Here is a 16,100-nt window from a genome sequence, read left to right on the forward strand (position 1 = left end):
AGTTTACCTTCCCTGGTGTCCCCGGGTACCCACTCATCAACCAGCCCCAGAGAAGAGATGAACAGGTGGGGAGAATGAACTGGGTGAGCCGGGAGCCGAGATCGAACTCCGATTCGTAGCTAGGTGCGCTAATCTCTACACTACGAAAGCGTTAATTGTGGGTACTGTGCCATAATATCTACTACACAGATGGGCAAACACACGGACTTATGGATTTGCAGGTTTTGCCGATGTCACATTATTTTTTAATGTGAATGATTGCCTGGTAATTTCTCTTACCACTCATCTCATTTCCAAGCTTATCAACAACAGTCATCAATGCGAACTAAAGCAAGGCCATCCCGCGGGCCATGATTAAAGCCTCGTGAACAAAAGCATTGGCGTTGTAAGCGTTTCGTCATGTTGGTTCCCACAATCATCTGCCCGTATCTCACCTTCAGCCTTACTGAGCCCACCGCAACTCGCTGCCCACGACAATAGCCCCTGCGGCGCACATCTCCAGCGCCCCCGTCACTGGCCACTCGTCAGCACTTGTCAGGCTTCCGCCCCTCACACTAAGCACTGTAGAGCGCTCGGCGGTCTGCAAGTCGCTCCACCACCTCTCCTGCTCCATATCATCTTTAGATCTTGCTCCACACGGTGCCGGCGGCTGGCCTACGTTATACTGCTGTGCTCCCTTGAACGCATGTATACGCTCCCCTCTTGCACTATGCCTTCATGATCTTATAACGCAGGAATTAGTGTGTGCTCAATTTTTTTTGTGACGTAAACCGAAGGTGCGGAGGGGAGGCTCGTTCCTGGGTGGTGTCTGGGAGAAGACATCACCACATCGTTCGGTGGTGCCCTCCGGTGTGAGGGGCAGTGGAGGGCCAGCTAGCCATCCGTCGCATGGCACGACCGCCACGCACCACACATTCCGGCAAGCAGCGGCAGTGCGAAAGTAAACATGAACATAAACACAGAGCGATACATGTCACATAAACTCCCCGCGTTACTTTCCATGTGAAGAGCTAAACAAAACAATCAAGTGTATGGTAATGATCTCTGAAGGCGGGATGACGTCTGTCGCTATTAAGACCACTGGAAATATTGCTCCTTGTGACTGACTTTTGTACTGTCGCCCAGCAGCAAGGTGAAGGTGAGTGGTGGCGGTGAGGGTGAGGGGGTGGTGGTGGTGGTGGTGAAGGTGTGGCAGACCCGGTAATGGGGCATGGTGGTAATGGTGGTGGTGGTGATGATGATGGTAGCGGTGATGGTGAAGGTAAAGGTTGTGGTGGTGCGTGATGGTTAATTAAGGTGAATTATGAAGGTGATAATGGTGGTGAGGCAGGCCCGAGGAAGGGTACGGTACGGTAGTCGTAGTGGTGATGGTGGTGATGATATGCGAAGAGAGGCAGGTAAAGGTGGGGATAGTGATGAGGGTATGTGACAGGGAGACAGTTATATTTCCTTGATATGCGAGGTGAGGTTGGTGGTGGTGGTGGCGGTGGTGGTGCAAGGTGAAGCAAGAGGTGGTGGTGGTGGTGGTGGTGAGGGAAAAGATATGAAAGAAAGAAGTACATACGCGACACACTGGGAAATAACTAATGTAAAAAGGACATGCATGAATATAATATCTTATTTCTGGCAACAAAATAAAAGTTAACCACGATTATTTTTTCTTACTTATCAATATTTATTTGTGAATAGTTACCATTCGAAAGACTAGGAGAGGGACAACTCCGAACAACTAACCCGGGCAGGTGGAGCTCGTTAGCCGTGGTAGGCAATTCACCTAGGAGAGGGACAACTCGGAACAACAAACACGGGCAGGTGGAGCTCGTTAGCCGTGGTAGGCAATTCACCTAGTAGAGGGACAACTCCGAACAACTAACACGGGCAGGCGGAGCTCGTTAGCCGTGGTAGGCAATTCACCTAGTAGAGGGACAACTCCGAACAACTAACACGGGCAGGCGCATAGGGGGACTGCAGCCATCCCCTATTTGGGCTGATAAAGATTTTTCGGACAAAGTAGCCGTCGTAGCAGCCTAACAGGACTATTGAACTGGCGTCTCGTAAACCAAGCCCCTGCCCAGTGTTTTTTTAATATATGACATTTTGCTTTTGATTTATACTACTACTACTACTACTACTACTACTACTACTACTACTGCTATATACTACTACTACTTCTACTACTACTACTACTACTACTACTACTACTACTACTACTACTACAATTACTACTACTACTACTACTATACTACTACTACTACTACTACTACTACTACTACTACTACTACTACTGCTATATACTACTACTACTACTACTACTACTACTACTACTACTACTACTACTACTACTACTACTACTAATGCTTATCCCCCTCCTTTGCTAATGAAAATATTTATAACAATACAGGGCATCGCCAATGGGGAAGAAGAAGCTTGAGCTGAAGCGTTGTGAGCACAGTGACATCATGGAGGTGGAGGAGCCTGTGGAGGAGGAGGGAGGAAGAGGCGGTGGCGGGGGAGGAGGAGGAGGAAGAGGGGAGGAGGAGACGTCTTCGATGAATCCAGGAGCTCAAGCACGACGCGACGCCTTCAAGAAGCTGAAGACCTCCAAGCCCTCAGAGGTGGGTCCGGGGAGAGAGAGAGAGAGAGAGAGAGAGAGAGAGAGAGAGAGAGAGTTTGTAAGAAGCTTATGTGGTTCCAAACAGATCGAAGGCGGCTGCCGCTCAACAAATAGTAGCCTCGTGTCGACCCGAGAAATGACCACCCTGGGTTCAAAGTCAGGGAGTACTCAAGGTTCTCCTGGCTGGCATATTCTCTCTCTCTCTCTCTCTCTCTCTCTCTCTCTCTCTCTCTCTCTCTCTCTCTCTCTCTCTCTCTCATCCCCTTCACTGGTAAAGAACAGCCTTCCTTTGTCTGTATTTCCTTTTGCCTATGACTTAACCTCATTCAAGAGGAGCGTATCGAGACACCTCTCCACCCGAAATTGACCTCTCTTTTGGGATCTCTTTACTACTCTCTTTTATAGGATCAGCGATTAGCGGGCTTTTTTTTTTCCTCACATTTTGTTTTTGCCTTTGAGCTGCCTCCTTTCCTGTAAAAAAAAGTATATTGATAATAAATTTCAGTACCATTATTTTTCAGTAACAGATAAACTCATTATGCTGAATACGATGACTGGTTTGGGAAATCTAGTGCCGCTGCTTTGTCATGCTGTTTGACGTAAGATTAATCCTCCTGGTCTTTCTCGTCACGCAGAAATCTATGGATTTTGATGACCTGTTGCCTCACGTCGGGGAGTTCGGCCGCTACCAGAAGCTGCTCATCTTCCTCATCTGCCTACCGGCGTGCATCCCTTGCGGCTTCCACGCCTTCAACCAGCTGTTTATGAGCCCCGTGCCGCCCCACTGGTGCCGCGTGCCCGAGCTGGAGGAGGCGGGACTCACGCCGCTGCAGGCCAGGAATATTTCAATACCTAGGGTAAGGATGCACACACGTATAGCCCCTCCAGACGACCACTGCGCTTCGCTAACACTTTATGGAATCAATGCCTGAAAAATATAACTCGTCAAAAGACAACATCAACATCAAATCGATTTTGATGTTCACTCAGGAGTAAGTTGACTACGGAACGTTTTTTTCATAAAGATCAAGCAGCAGCTTAATAACGACAAATTTCTCTCTTTGAGTAGAAATGTTAATAACTAGGTTACAAACAACAAATTCTATCACATTGGTATTTGTGTGGGTGCAAAAATTTTGGTCAAGCAATGACCTTAACATGGGAATCTTGCACCACTTTGCAGGAGAGTAACGGAGAGTTCAGCCAGTGCATGCAGTACCTGGTGACTAAGAGAGAGAGAGAGAGAGAGAGAGAGAGAGAGAGAGAGAGAGAGAGAGAGAGAGAGAGAGAGAGAGAGAGAGAGAGAGAGAGAGAGAGAGAGAGAGAGAGAGAGAGAGAGAGAGAGAGAGAGAGAGAGAGAGAGAGAGAGAGAGAGAGAGAGAGAGAGAGAGAGAGAGAGAGAGAGAGAGAGAGAGAGAGAGAGAGAGAGAAGAGTGGTTTAGTCAGATGTGTAATATTAAGCTGGTGTGAGGGTGAGTGGGTGAGTTAGTTAATTAGTGAGTGAGTGAGTGAGTGAGTTAATAATTTAGTTAGTTCGTTAGCTAGTTGAGTAAGTGAATGAAATAGAAAGTGAGTGAATGAATCAGTGAATGCGTGAGTAAGCCGGGGAAACGGTTAGTTAATTGTGAGTGATTGAGTGTAAGAATAAATCAATAGTTAGTGAATGATAGTTGAAATGAGTTATTTAGTTACTGACCTATTAGTATGTAGGTAGTATTGAAGGTAGGTAGTTATTAGATAAGTTAGTTAGTTAGACAGTTGTTGCTTTCCTCGTCACTGCCTCATAACGATCCCGTGCCTTCTCTCCCCCCCATCCCCCCCTTGCAGTACGACCTGGTGTGTCAGCGAAACATCTATCCCACCATCGGCCTCTCGGTGCTCAACATCGGCGGCATCATCGGGGTCTACGTCTTCGGCACCATCTCCGACAAGTAAGCAAGCACAGCATCTCATACACACACACGCACTTTGGAGGTGCAGAGGAGTATGCGCTCGTGTCACCTGATAGGCTGAGGATCGCACATTACTCAAACCAAAATGCTTTTTTTCATTTCCGCTGACAGGTTTTGGGAGGCACATATTTACCGCGAGAGAGTTCCTCAGCTTTTCCCCGCCATGTTACTGTGTCGGTGTTTGTGTTAGTGGCCCATCTATTACTGTGTTGGGGTGTGTGTTAGTGTCCATCTATTACCGTGTGTGTGTGTGTGTGTGTGTGTGTGTGTGTGTGTGTGTAGTGGCCCATCTATTACTGTGTGGGTGTGGGTGTTAGTGGATGATGACGATGATGATGACAAGCGAATATTTTGTTCGACGTCCCACAAAAAAATCCTCTTTCGCCTTATTTTCCTGATTTTCTTCCTTGACTTGACACTTCCCTGTTTTTGCTATGGTTGTATTCCTAGTTCCTTTTATTATCATTTTTTTTCATTTGTTTTTGCTTTCCTTCTAGCTAATGGCGCGGGTTATCATGTATCCTTTTTTTATGTTTTCCTTACCGGCTGGACTCATGAATTTGTTAGATCAATGTTCTTGCTATGTTATTATCGTGTTTTCTTTCTTTTTTTCCTATTTCACATTATAACTGTTTTCCATTCGTTAAATTCACTGCCTTTCTTTTGCTTAAGTCATCACTAATTTTTCATTTTCTTGAGTATCTTTCTCACTACGTTCCTTGTTACTTTACTCTTCTTGCTGCGATTGTATCTCTAGTTTTCTTTGTTTTATTTTCCGATCCCCGGGTGGAGTGGAAAAATTTGGGCGGCTTTTCCGATACCCTACGCCCTTGTCCACCCAGCAGTGAATGGGTACCAGGTATTAATCGGGGGTTGTGTTCCGTCTCCTGACTATAATTCCTTCCCCTTCTGTCTCTCTCCGGCATATGACCATAGATGTTGCGCCGACTAAACGAAACTTTCTTTGTCTTATTTTCCGCATTCTCTTTCTCTTTGTGTTGCAGGTTCGGGCGCCGGGTCTCCTTCCTCGTGTGCTTGGGTCTGGAACAGGTGGCGGGCCTCGTAACTGCCTTCGCCCCCGACTATTGGAGCTGGGCCGCGTGTCGCTTCCTCGTCGGCCTCACCGTTCCGGCCATTTACCAGATTCCATTCATCATCTGTGAGTGGCGCCATGTTCGTCGGTTTCGGCCCCTTTTGATTTTATGTTACCTACACATCTCCTCCTCCTCCTCCTCCTCCTCCTTCACTTCCTTTTCTTGTCTGTGCTCCTTTTTATTTTTTTGATATTTGTGCTTCTTCTCCCTTCTCCTCATCCTCCTCCTTCTCTTCCTTTTCCTATTTGTAATCCTTCTCATTGTTTTGATATTCGTGTTTCTGAGTTTCTGCTCCTCTTCCTCCTCCTCCTCCTCCTCCTTCACTTCCTTTTCTTGTCTGTGCTTCTTTTTATTTATTTGATATGTGCTTTTTCTCCCTTCTCCTCCTCCTCCTTCTCTTCCTTTTCCTATTTGTAATCCTTCTCATTGTTTTGATATCGTGTTCCTGCTCCTCTTCCTCTTCCTCCTCCTCCTTTTCTTCTTTTTCTTCTTCCTTTTCTTCTCGGTCCTTTCAGACTTGACTCTCTCTCTCTCTCTCTCTCTCTCTCTCTCTCTCTCTCTCTCTCTCTCTCTCTCTCTCTCTCTCTCTCTCTCTCTCTCCTGTTTAATTAGTCCACATTACTATTTTTACATCTTAGTCTCCCTTTAATCACCTCCGTTTTCTTTCTGCGTCTCGTTTTCTTTGATATAATTAAGGAAAACGGGATTAGCGATTGTCCTGTTGGGTAGACTATGTGCGCTCTCTCTCTCTCTCTCTCTCTCTCTCTCTCTCTCTCTCTCTCTCTCTCTCTCTCTCTCTCTCTCTCTCATGCACACATACACAACGTCACAACAACCACTATTGCTCTTCTTAACCCCCCCTCCCCCCCACCCCCACCCCACCCCTCACCTCTTCGCAGCGCTGGAGTTGGTTGGGCCGAGTTACCGCAGCTTCGTGACCGTGATGACGTGTCTCTTCTACGTCGGCGGGATGCTACTGCTGGCGGGAGTGGCTTACCTCATCAGGAACTGGGTGTACTTGTGTCTCACCACCTCCCTGCCGTTCTTTACCTACGTCGTCTACTGGTGGTGAGCATAGAGTGGAGGTAGAGGAGGAGGAGGAGAGGAAGAGGAAGAGGAGCCTGCCTGTCTCCTTGTCTTCCTCCTTCCTTCCCTGCATGTCACCTTAAGTCTCTTCCTACTTCCCTGCCTCCCTACATCCCCCCTACCCTCTGCCTGTCTCCTTCTTGTCTCCATCCCTTCTGCCTCCCTTCCTTCCTTCCTCCTTCCCTGCATTTCGATTTAATTCCCTCCTTACTTCCCTGTCTCCCTTTCTCCCTACCTCCTCCCTACCCTCCTGCCTCTCTTCCTCCCTTCCTTCCTCCCTCCCTGCATTTCTATTTAATTCCCTCCTTACTTTCCTGCCTCCCTTTCTCCCTACCTCCTCCCTACCCTCCTGCCTCTCTTCCTCCCTTCCTTCCTCCTTCCCTGCATTTCTATTTAATTCCCTCCTTACTTTCCTGCCTCCCTTTCTCCCTACCTCCTCCCTACCCTCCTGCCTCTCTTCCTCCCTTCCTTCCTCCTTCCCTGCATTTCTATTTAATTCCCTCCTTACTTCCCTGCCTCCCTTTCTCCCTACCTCCTCGCTACCCTCTGCCTGTCTCATTGTCTCCCCTTCTGCCTCCCTTCCTTCCTTCCTCCGTCCCTGCATTTCGATTTAATTCCCTCCTTACTTTCCTGCCTCCCTTTCTCCCTACCTCCTTCCTGCCTCTCTCCTCCTTGTCTCCCCTTCTGCCTCTCTTCCTTCATGCCTTCACGCCCCGGCCCCTCCCTCAGGTACCTCCCTGAGTCCCCGCGGTGGCTATTGTCCCAGGGGCGCCTGCAGGAGGCCAGAACCATCCTCGTCAAGATGGCGCAGGTCAACAAGACGCAGCTGCCAGAGTCGTTCCTCCAGAAACTTCAGGTAACTTATTTGCAGGCGATTGTTTTTATTATTTTATTTATTCATTTATTTATTAGCCGATCTACCCCCCTCCCCTCCTCCCCTTCCCCTGGTTAATGATGAAGTGGTCTAGCTGTCGGACCGGCCAGTTACCTTATCATTACTATCTTCTCCTGCTGCTGTCTCCTTACTCCAGTGGTTCCCAACCTTTTTCAGCTTGTTACCCAATTTAGCATGCCACATTAAGCATGTTACCCCTTTCACAAAATGTTGTCAACATTTATATATATATGGCTAAACTAAAACACTAGAGATAATTTCTTTTATTTATTGTATTAGTACATTTTGCATCTCTAATGACTTACCAAAGATGTCAAGAGCATCAGTGAGATGGTTGGAGTTGCATATTTGAAGCTAGTTGAGGAATTCTTGGCTTCGTGGTTGAAAGTGCCAGCCTGGCATCGTTTGCAACATTCAAGCGAGTCCTCTTTTTTGTTTTCATCCCCAGCACAGTTGAGAACCCCTTCTCGCACAGATACGTTGTTGAGAATGATACCAACAACTTCAAGGCTCTCTTGGACAGAGTTGGCGAGTCGGCTAGTCGTGAAATCCAAAAGGAATCTGCATTTTGGTTTTGGAATTCGATTTTCAAGGCTTCATTGACTCACAAACTCACAGTAACAGTGGGTAAATACTAAGTATAAACTGCACAGGGCAGTACACATACATACCAGCTCATGTCCACCTCGGCTGATGCTCACAGAGAAACTGGCAGTGTGAAATAGAGGCAGACTCGGGCAGTGAGTGACGCGTACTGGACTCGTCGATGAGTCATCGGGGTTACTGAGTGACTTGTGTCCTGAAGCATACTTGTGAAAATACTTTTCGGTTACCACACACTTAGCTATATATTTTTTCTTTTCTAATACTGTATATTAGTTTTTGATATTTATTGTTATTTGGTTTAGCTTTGTTACTTACTTATAATAGGTTTACTTTACAACTTAAAATACTAAGACTAAGTTAACATTAATCCTAATACCAATGCTTACTTGATTTTCAGAATTCTTAACATTTTTCTGTCACCCCTCCATTACCCCCGAAAAATTGCTAAATTACCCCCAGGGGGTAATTTACCCCCAGGTTGGGAACCAATGCCTTACTCATTGCCGCCCTTGTTACGATCAATGCCTTCCACGCTGATACTCTGCATTTTTTTTTTTTTACAGCAGAGGAGTCAGTTCAAGGGCATGAAAAAACGGTAACAAATGTTTAAAAAAAAAAAGCCCGCTACTCACTGCTCCTAAAAAGAGTTAGAGGAGTGGCCGAAAGATAGGTCAATTTCGGGAGGAGAGGTGTCTTGAATCCTGATACCCTCCTCTTGAAAAAGTTCAAGTCGTAGGCAGGAGGAAATACAGATGAAGGAAGATTGTTCCAAAGTTTACCAGCATGAGGGATGAAAGAGTGAAGATGCTGGTTAACTCTTGCGTAAGGGATTTGGACAGTAAAGGGATGAGCTTGAGTAGAAAGTCGTGTGTGTGGCGAGGCCGCGGGAGTGGGGGAGGCATGCATTTAGAAAACCTTTTCCTTCGTATTTGCTAATCATCCTCTTTCCCCTAAACCCCTACCAACACTCTGCACACCAGGACCGCATGTTGGCTCAGCAGGCCCTCAGCGTCAGCTCGGCACAGTACCACACCAGCTCAGGCTTCTTCAGCATGTGCCACACTCCCAACATGCGTCTCAAGGCCATCCTCATCACTATGGTGTGGTGAGTAAACAGCCAGTGCTCGCGGCTTGCTAATGGGGCAGAGGATGATTGTCTGATGTCCTCACTCTCGCCCTTTATAAGTAATCTCCTTCCTCTTCTCACACCATACCGTCCACCCCCTCTCAATGTAGGTATCTTCCTTTCTATCTCCTCTCCTCCCCTCACTTCTTCACTCCCTCCATCAATGCCTCCCTTTCCTCCCACCCCCACTGCCTCCTTTCCTCACTCCCTCCACTGGGATTATAGTTTATTTCGTTTGTGCATTCTTTCTTTCATTTTTTCTTTTTTGAACCTCTCAATGTAGGTATCTTCCTCTCTATCTCCTCTCCCTCCCTCACTTCTTCACTTCCTCCATCAGTGCCTCCCTTTCCTTCCATCCTCATTGCCTCGATCCTTTCCTCACTCCCTCCACTGGGATTAAAGTTTATTTCGTTTGTGCATTCTTTCTTTCCTTTAATTTCCGTATACATTTCAACTCTACATTCAACTATACATTATTATCTGCCAACATTAAAATCCAGAAAATGACACCAAGTAAGACTTCAAGAGGCTAAACGAATTACAGATCATTGCACACTCATTAGAACCCGATAGATCTCCTTTTCGGCTTTTTGGAAATAGTTGCTGCCCTATGTGTCCTCGTGTGTCTCAGGTCAAGATTCCCAGACGCTCCCGCCCATGGAGGTAGAATAGGTGGAGTCATCAGGCCAATTAAGTGAATCCGCCCGAGCTGTCATTTTTACGGCCAGGTGTCAGGTGTTGTCAGGTTAAGCTCCCTCTTAATGGGCTCGGCCAAGCTCGCCCACCCCCATCTTTTGGCCGTAAATTTGACAGTTCGTCGGCTTCACCCCAATGACTGGGATTAGCGGGCCGTGTCGACTCCACCAATTCTACCTCCATGCTCCCGCCTCTCACATCAACTTTTTCCCAAGGCCGAAGAGGAGATCAATCGCATTCTAATGAGTGTACTTGTAAGTTCATGGCACAAAAGAATGATCAAACAACCGGAAGGGTCATAAAACTACCTTTGCAAATGCCCAAAACTCTTATAACGAAAGCCTTGTAAAATGTGTGTGCTTTCGCAGGAGTTGTGGGCCTTTCCAGGGATAGATTTTTGACCCTGGTAGTAGTTTGACCCTTCTCCTGTACCATGAACCTAAAAGAACGCTCCATAGAACCCGAAACCGTGTTATGAATCATTCGTCACCCAAGCACATATTTTTGACTAGGCTTTCGCGGGAGTTGTGGGTCTCTCCAGGGATAGATTTTTGACCCTGGTGGTAGTTTGACCCTTCTTCTATACCATGAACCTAAAAAAACGCTCCGTAGAACCCGACTGACCTGTTTTGGGGGACTTTGAAAATGGTTGACGTGAAATGTGGAAACGTCTAAAGCAATACCGACCCTCATACCCTCATGCAGGTTCGCTAACGAGACTGTGTACGTGGGTCTGAGTTATTACGGGCCGGCGATGGGCGAGAACGAGTACCTTTCCTTCTTCTTGGCGTGTGCCGTGGAGGTGCCGTCCTACCTCCTCTGCTGGATAGTGATGGACCGCTGGGGCAGGCGCTGGATCCTCGGCGTCGGCATGATCGTGGGGGGCATCTTTTCCATCTGCACCGTGCTTATGCCTGAAGGTTGGTGGAGGGCTGAGGCTGGATGGCTGACTGGCTGGATGACTGGCTGGATGGATGGCTGACTGGCTGGCTGGCTGGATGGATGGATGGTTGGAATGATGGATGAATGGCTGACTGGATGGATGGCTCTGTGAGGGATGGGATTGGTGATGGTGGTAGTAACTGTAAGGGTGGTGGTGGCAGCTTTAGTTATGCTAGTGGAAGTAGTAGTAGTAGTAGTAGTAGTAGTAGTAGTAGTAGTAGTCGTTGTTGTTGTTGTTGTTGTTGTAGTAGTAGTAGTAGTAGTAGTAGTAGTAGTAGTAGTAGTAGTAGTCGTTGTTGTTGTTGTTGTTGTTGTAGTAGTAGTAGTAGTAGTAGTAGTAAAAGTAGTAGTGGTAGTGGTAAAAGTAGTAGATAGCTTCCGTGACACCAACCATACTACTATTATAGCAATGTTACTAATAATGGTTGTGATGATGATGATACTAATACTAATACTAATAATGATGATAGTAATAACAATATTAAGTAAATTTTTCTCTCTTTTCTCTCCCCCTTCTCTTCCTCCCTCTTCACATCCTCCTCCTCTTCCTCCTATATCACCTCCTCATTATCCTTCTCCTCTTCCTCCTGCTCCTCCTCACAATACCTCCACTTTCCTCACTGCCTCGCCCTTTGTACTCCCCCTCCCCACCCCACCCTGCCACCATCCCCACCACACAGACGCCTCGGTGGCCACGCTCGTGCTCTACCTCGTGGCCAAGTTCGCCGAGTCCGCCGCCTTCCTCATCATCTACCCCTTCGCCGCCGAGCAGTACCCGACGGAGGTGCGCGGCGTGGGCATCGGCTTCTCGGCCTACGTCGGGGGCCTCGGTCTGGTTATCATCCCCTTCATCAACTACCTGGTGAGTTAACATGGCAAGGAACTCCGTCTGATTTTTTAAAACATCGTATGAGTCTTTACAAACAATCGATGAGTCTGATTTGTCTTATCTGATCCGTGTTATTGTTTTATTTTAGTAGCATAGAGCTAACAAAATAACTGCATTAATAAATAAGTTTGTAAGTAACTGACTGTCTAACTGTTGAACTGACTAACTTATTAACTAACTAGCTAACTGACAGACTTGCTAATTGACTGGATAACAAATTCATTAAGTGCCTAAATAACAAACTGACTGAAAAATAGGTAAGTAAATAACTAGATAGGTAATGAACAGGCTATTTAATTCACCTAACCAACAATCTTATCAACTAACAGATTAATAAACTAATTAACTGAGCAAACAAGTTGATTAAAATTAAACTATCTAACTTGCTAACTAATTATCGAAGTAACTACATACGTAACCGCAGTAACTTTGAGAGACAGAATAGCAGTGCAAATTTGTGCGCATGGAGGAGTGTGTCTGTGTGTGTGGGTGGATGGAGGTGGGGGGGTGGGTTCAGAATGACACCAGTGAACTGCCCGCCATTCAAAGTCTAAGGACCTCTCAAGCCAGAAATGAATAACGGCAACGCGAAGACAACTGCCTGTCATTTAAAGTCTAAGGACCTCTCAAGCCAGAGATGAATAACTATGGCAGTGAACACTAACGCAATAACCTTCATATAGTTCCTCCACACATAAATTCACTGTTCAGAGAGAGAGAGAGAGAGAGAGAGAGAGAGAGAGAGAGAGAGAGAGAGAGAGAGAGAGAGAGAGAGAGAGAGAGAATGCTACTAAAGGCTCTCCCTTCCCCGTGTGTGTGTGTGTGTGTGAGTGTGTGTGTGTGTAGGGCACGGAGATGCTGGTGCTGCCGCTGCTCATCATGGGCGTGGTGTCGGCGGTGGGCGGTGTCCTCGCCTTCAGGCTGCCCGAGACACTCCAGCAGAAGCTGCCCAATACGTTGGCCGAGGGTGAGGCCTTCGGCAAGGACTTCGCGTGGAGCAACTGCCTGACCTGCGTGCCCGAGGGGTCAGTGTAAGGCCCGTGGCGGGGCTCTGCTTCTGCCTGTGTGTGCCTATCCGCTGAGCCTCAACAGATGCCATGAACACTGTAGCGAGACTCAGGCAGGACCGGTTTTAGGCGAAACTAATTCACATAACCATCTAGGGGCGTAGTGTATCCAGGGTCCCCCATCATTTATCATAAAAACATGCATTCTCTTTGTAGTACTAAATATTTTCAGATAATTTGGTTACCTTATGTAAATGACTGAGAGGGGCATCAAGGAGCCCCAAAACAGAATCTAAACCAGAGCCCCTATAAGACTAGAACCGGCACTGAGTGAGGAAATAGCTCGCCGGTGATTGTTTTCGCGCCGCCAAGTAGGCTAGCTAAATCACTTGCCGCCGTACACTGTACTCACACTACTGCTTCTTATAGTTTGTATAACATTCACTTTAAAACTGCTAGCAATGTTTTTATGCTTTAAGAATTGTGCAATCTGGTGTTCTGCTGCGTAGGCCTACTTAAACAATTAGATTCTTTTTGGGCGACATATTACTAAATAACTACTTTGGGTACATTAGTTCAATCCTTCATGTAGTGTTTACCTTTATATTAATATTTTGCCCGACACTCTGTAAGGCAATATATTTGCTTTCTCGTTAATCTGTAAGAGTGATATTTTTCAAATCCATCACCGCTGACAGCTTTTCTGAACTTGCTAACTGCATGCCTCCCCCACTCCCGCGGTCTCGCTGAACACGACTTTCTACTCAAGCTCATCCCTTTACTGTCCAAATCCCTTACAAACGAGTTAACCAGCATCTTCACTCTTTCATAACTCACGCTGGTAAACTCTGGAACAATCGTCCTTCATCAGTATTTCCTCCTGCCTACGACTTGAACTCTTTCAAGAGGAGAGTATCAGGACACCTCTCCTCCCGAAATTGACCTCTTTTTCGGCCACTCCTCTGAACTCTTTTCTATAGGAGCAGTGAGTAGCGAACTGTTTCAGCCGTGATGTCTGTTGCGGAGATTGGAGTCGGCGGACGGAACTGGTAGTTGATTCCAAGCAGGCCTCTTTCGCTAGTTGTAACAATATATATATATATATATATATATATATATATATATATATATATATATATATATATATATATATATATATATATATATATCAACAGCAGCAGCAGCAGTTTATATAATTCCACTGCAGGATATAGGCCTCTCTTAAGCGTGTCCATTCGTTTGTTCTAAACCTTAGTACTACTACCAAAAAAAGTACAACTATCACTACTACTGCTACTACAACAGTAGTGGTAGCATTAGTATTAGTATTAGTAGTATTAGTATTAGTAGTAGTAGTACTGCTGCTGCTACTGCTGCAGTTGCTGCCACTGATGATATACTAAAATTATTTTTTTTAATAATAATAACAATAACAATGATGATGATAATAATAATAATGATAATAATAATAATAATAATAATAATAATAATAATAATAATAATAATAATAATAATAATAATAATAATAAAAATAATAAAATAATAATGATAATGATAATAGTAAACATGATAATAGTGATAATGAAAAAGCAATAGTGTCAAACATAATGAGCACAACGACAGTATGATAACAGTGCAGTCTCGGCCTGGTGGTGGTGTCACCCACAGGAAGCAGGAGCTGAAGGAGGCTGAGGCACAGGCCGAGGAGATAGTGAGCGGGGAGGACCTGGGGCGGCGGAGGTCATCGTCGGGGGCTGCAGGGCGGGGCGGGGCCGATGAAGCTACGCCCCTCCGTCGACTGGGCTCCCTTGGGGCCCGCCAGAGCTTGCTGACCCGGCAGAGCAGCGTCATGGACACCCCTATCATCACGGACGCCTCGGGGGCCATGAAAATCACCTTCTGGGTGTAATTTTCCCTCTCCATGCCGCAGCTTTGTCCTGCGTGGCTGGAGGCTGACGTGGGCTGACGTGTGGCCCGGCAAATGCTAAGTCAAAGAAAGCCGTTTAGACCCCTCACAGCTGACACAAGACGAGTACACTAGGAAGTCGAAAAGAAAAAAATGGAATACCTACTGTTTGGGGGAAAGAATATCTCCTCCTTTACGCCCTGGAGATACGGCGATTCCATCTCCCTCGCAGCCACCAAGGTCTTTAGATCTTGGTAGCCACAAGCGAGCTGACCCCCTCGCGGTGTGAAGTCGGAGAACTGGATGCATCAACTTTGCGTGTTAAGACTGGTGGCAACAGTGGTGGCGCCAATGCAGAGCTTGGATGAGACTCCCAAATTCTCTCTTTATAGATTTTAAATAAATTACATTGTTCTTTTCTTCCCATTGCACTTGATGGAAACCGCCCCAAGTCTACTTCTGAAAATCCTGGAGCTGCCGCCTCTAGTTTTCAGACACCTAATTTCTTGAAGTTTCAAGGTATCTCAACGAAGGATCCTTTGTTTTTGTGTGAGTAATGGTCATACTGATTTCAAGTGTGCGTGTAACGCAAAGGCTAAGCAGGATAGACTGTGTGTGTGTGTACAATTTTCACCAAGTGTCTTCCTGGACTAAGCTCATGTGTTTTGGGATAAGTTATTGATTGTTGTATCCTCCTGAATGAGGCAGAAAAGTCAGATTCTTTCACTTGTATTGTTGCAGAGTGGATAGGTAGAGTGGTGAGTACGAGGAAGAATAAGGCGAGTGAGTCCTCAACCAGTCTTCTTTTGTCAGTTTCCCTGAGGCAGATGGGCCTCATTTACCATAGTCAAAAAAGTTTTGACTTGTTAGTTTGTGAAATGCTGAATAAACAAACCTTGGTTCCCAGACTACGAAATTTTGATCCCGGTGTTTTTCCCAAGTTGTGAGAATGCTGATCGAAATCAATGTTCTCAGTACTTTAAGTTGTCCCGAGCCATATGTTTTGCCAAATGACTAAAAGAATGCCTGCATCATGTGATTCTTTGCCTTCACTATGGTCGTCTCGAGTTATGTATTTATTTTCATGGAAATATATAAAGGTTGTGCAGCGCTCGATCAACTTTTGGGGGCGGTGGCTGAGTGGGCAGCTGGCGGGAGCGACGTCCAGGCGGACGCAGGTTCGCGTCCCGCCGCAACAAGATGGCAATTTTTCAGTCACCGCCGAGTGGCCTAAGACTACCCACATGTTGTCCTGAAAACAACCTATTAACCCAGACTCTAGATTCT

At 46.2% G+C, this 16,100-nt stretch overlaps 1 protein-coding gene across 1 annotated transcript; it reads left to right on the plus strand.

Annotated features, from left to right (window-relative positions):
• Nucleotides 1–15,721, plus strand: LOC126980930 (carcinine transporter-like). The gene is made up of 13 exons (XM_050831387.1): nt 1–1,138; nt 2,402–2,615; nt 3,250–3,471; nt 3,798–3,848; nt 4,436–4,545; nt 5,571–5,725; nt 6,560–6,728; nt 7,476–7,602; nt 9,228–9,352; nt 10,775–10,989; nt 11,692–11,873; nt 12,747–12,925; nt 14,576–15,721. Exons 2-13 carry the CDS (start codon nt 2,412–2,414, stop codon nt 14,814–14,816), a joined length of 1,980 nt encoding a protein of 659 aa, XP_050687344.1. The 5' UTR covers nt 1–1,138; nt 2,402–2,411; the 3' UTR covers nt 14,817–15,721.
• Nucleotides 15,722–16,100: the final 379 nt, after the last annotated feature.

Source organism: Eriocheir sinensis, chromosome 46, assembly GCF_024679095.1.
Source record: "Eriocheir sinensis breed Jianghai 21 chromosome 46, ASM2467909v1, whole genome shotgun sequence".
NCBI classification, from domain to species: Eukaryota; Metazoa; Arthropoda; class Malacostraca; order Decapoda; family Varunidae; genus Eriocheir; species Eriocheir sinensis.

Bases quoted from the DNA above. Each gene is read 5' to 3' on its own strand.
- LOC126980930 (XM_050831387.1), top strand. From the start codon at position 2,412: ATGGGGAAGAAGAAGCTTGAGCTGAAGCGTTGTGAGCACAGTGACATC. The intron at 2,616-3,249 runs GTGGGTCCGGGG...CTCGTCACGCAG, and splicing joins AGACCTCCAAGCCCTCAGAG to AAATCTATGGATTTTGATGA. The intron at 7,603-9,227 runs GTAACTTATTTG...TCTGCACACCAG, and splicing joins CGTTCCTCCAGAAACTTCAG to GACCGCATGTTGGCTCAGCA.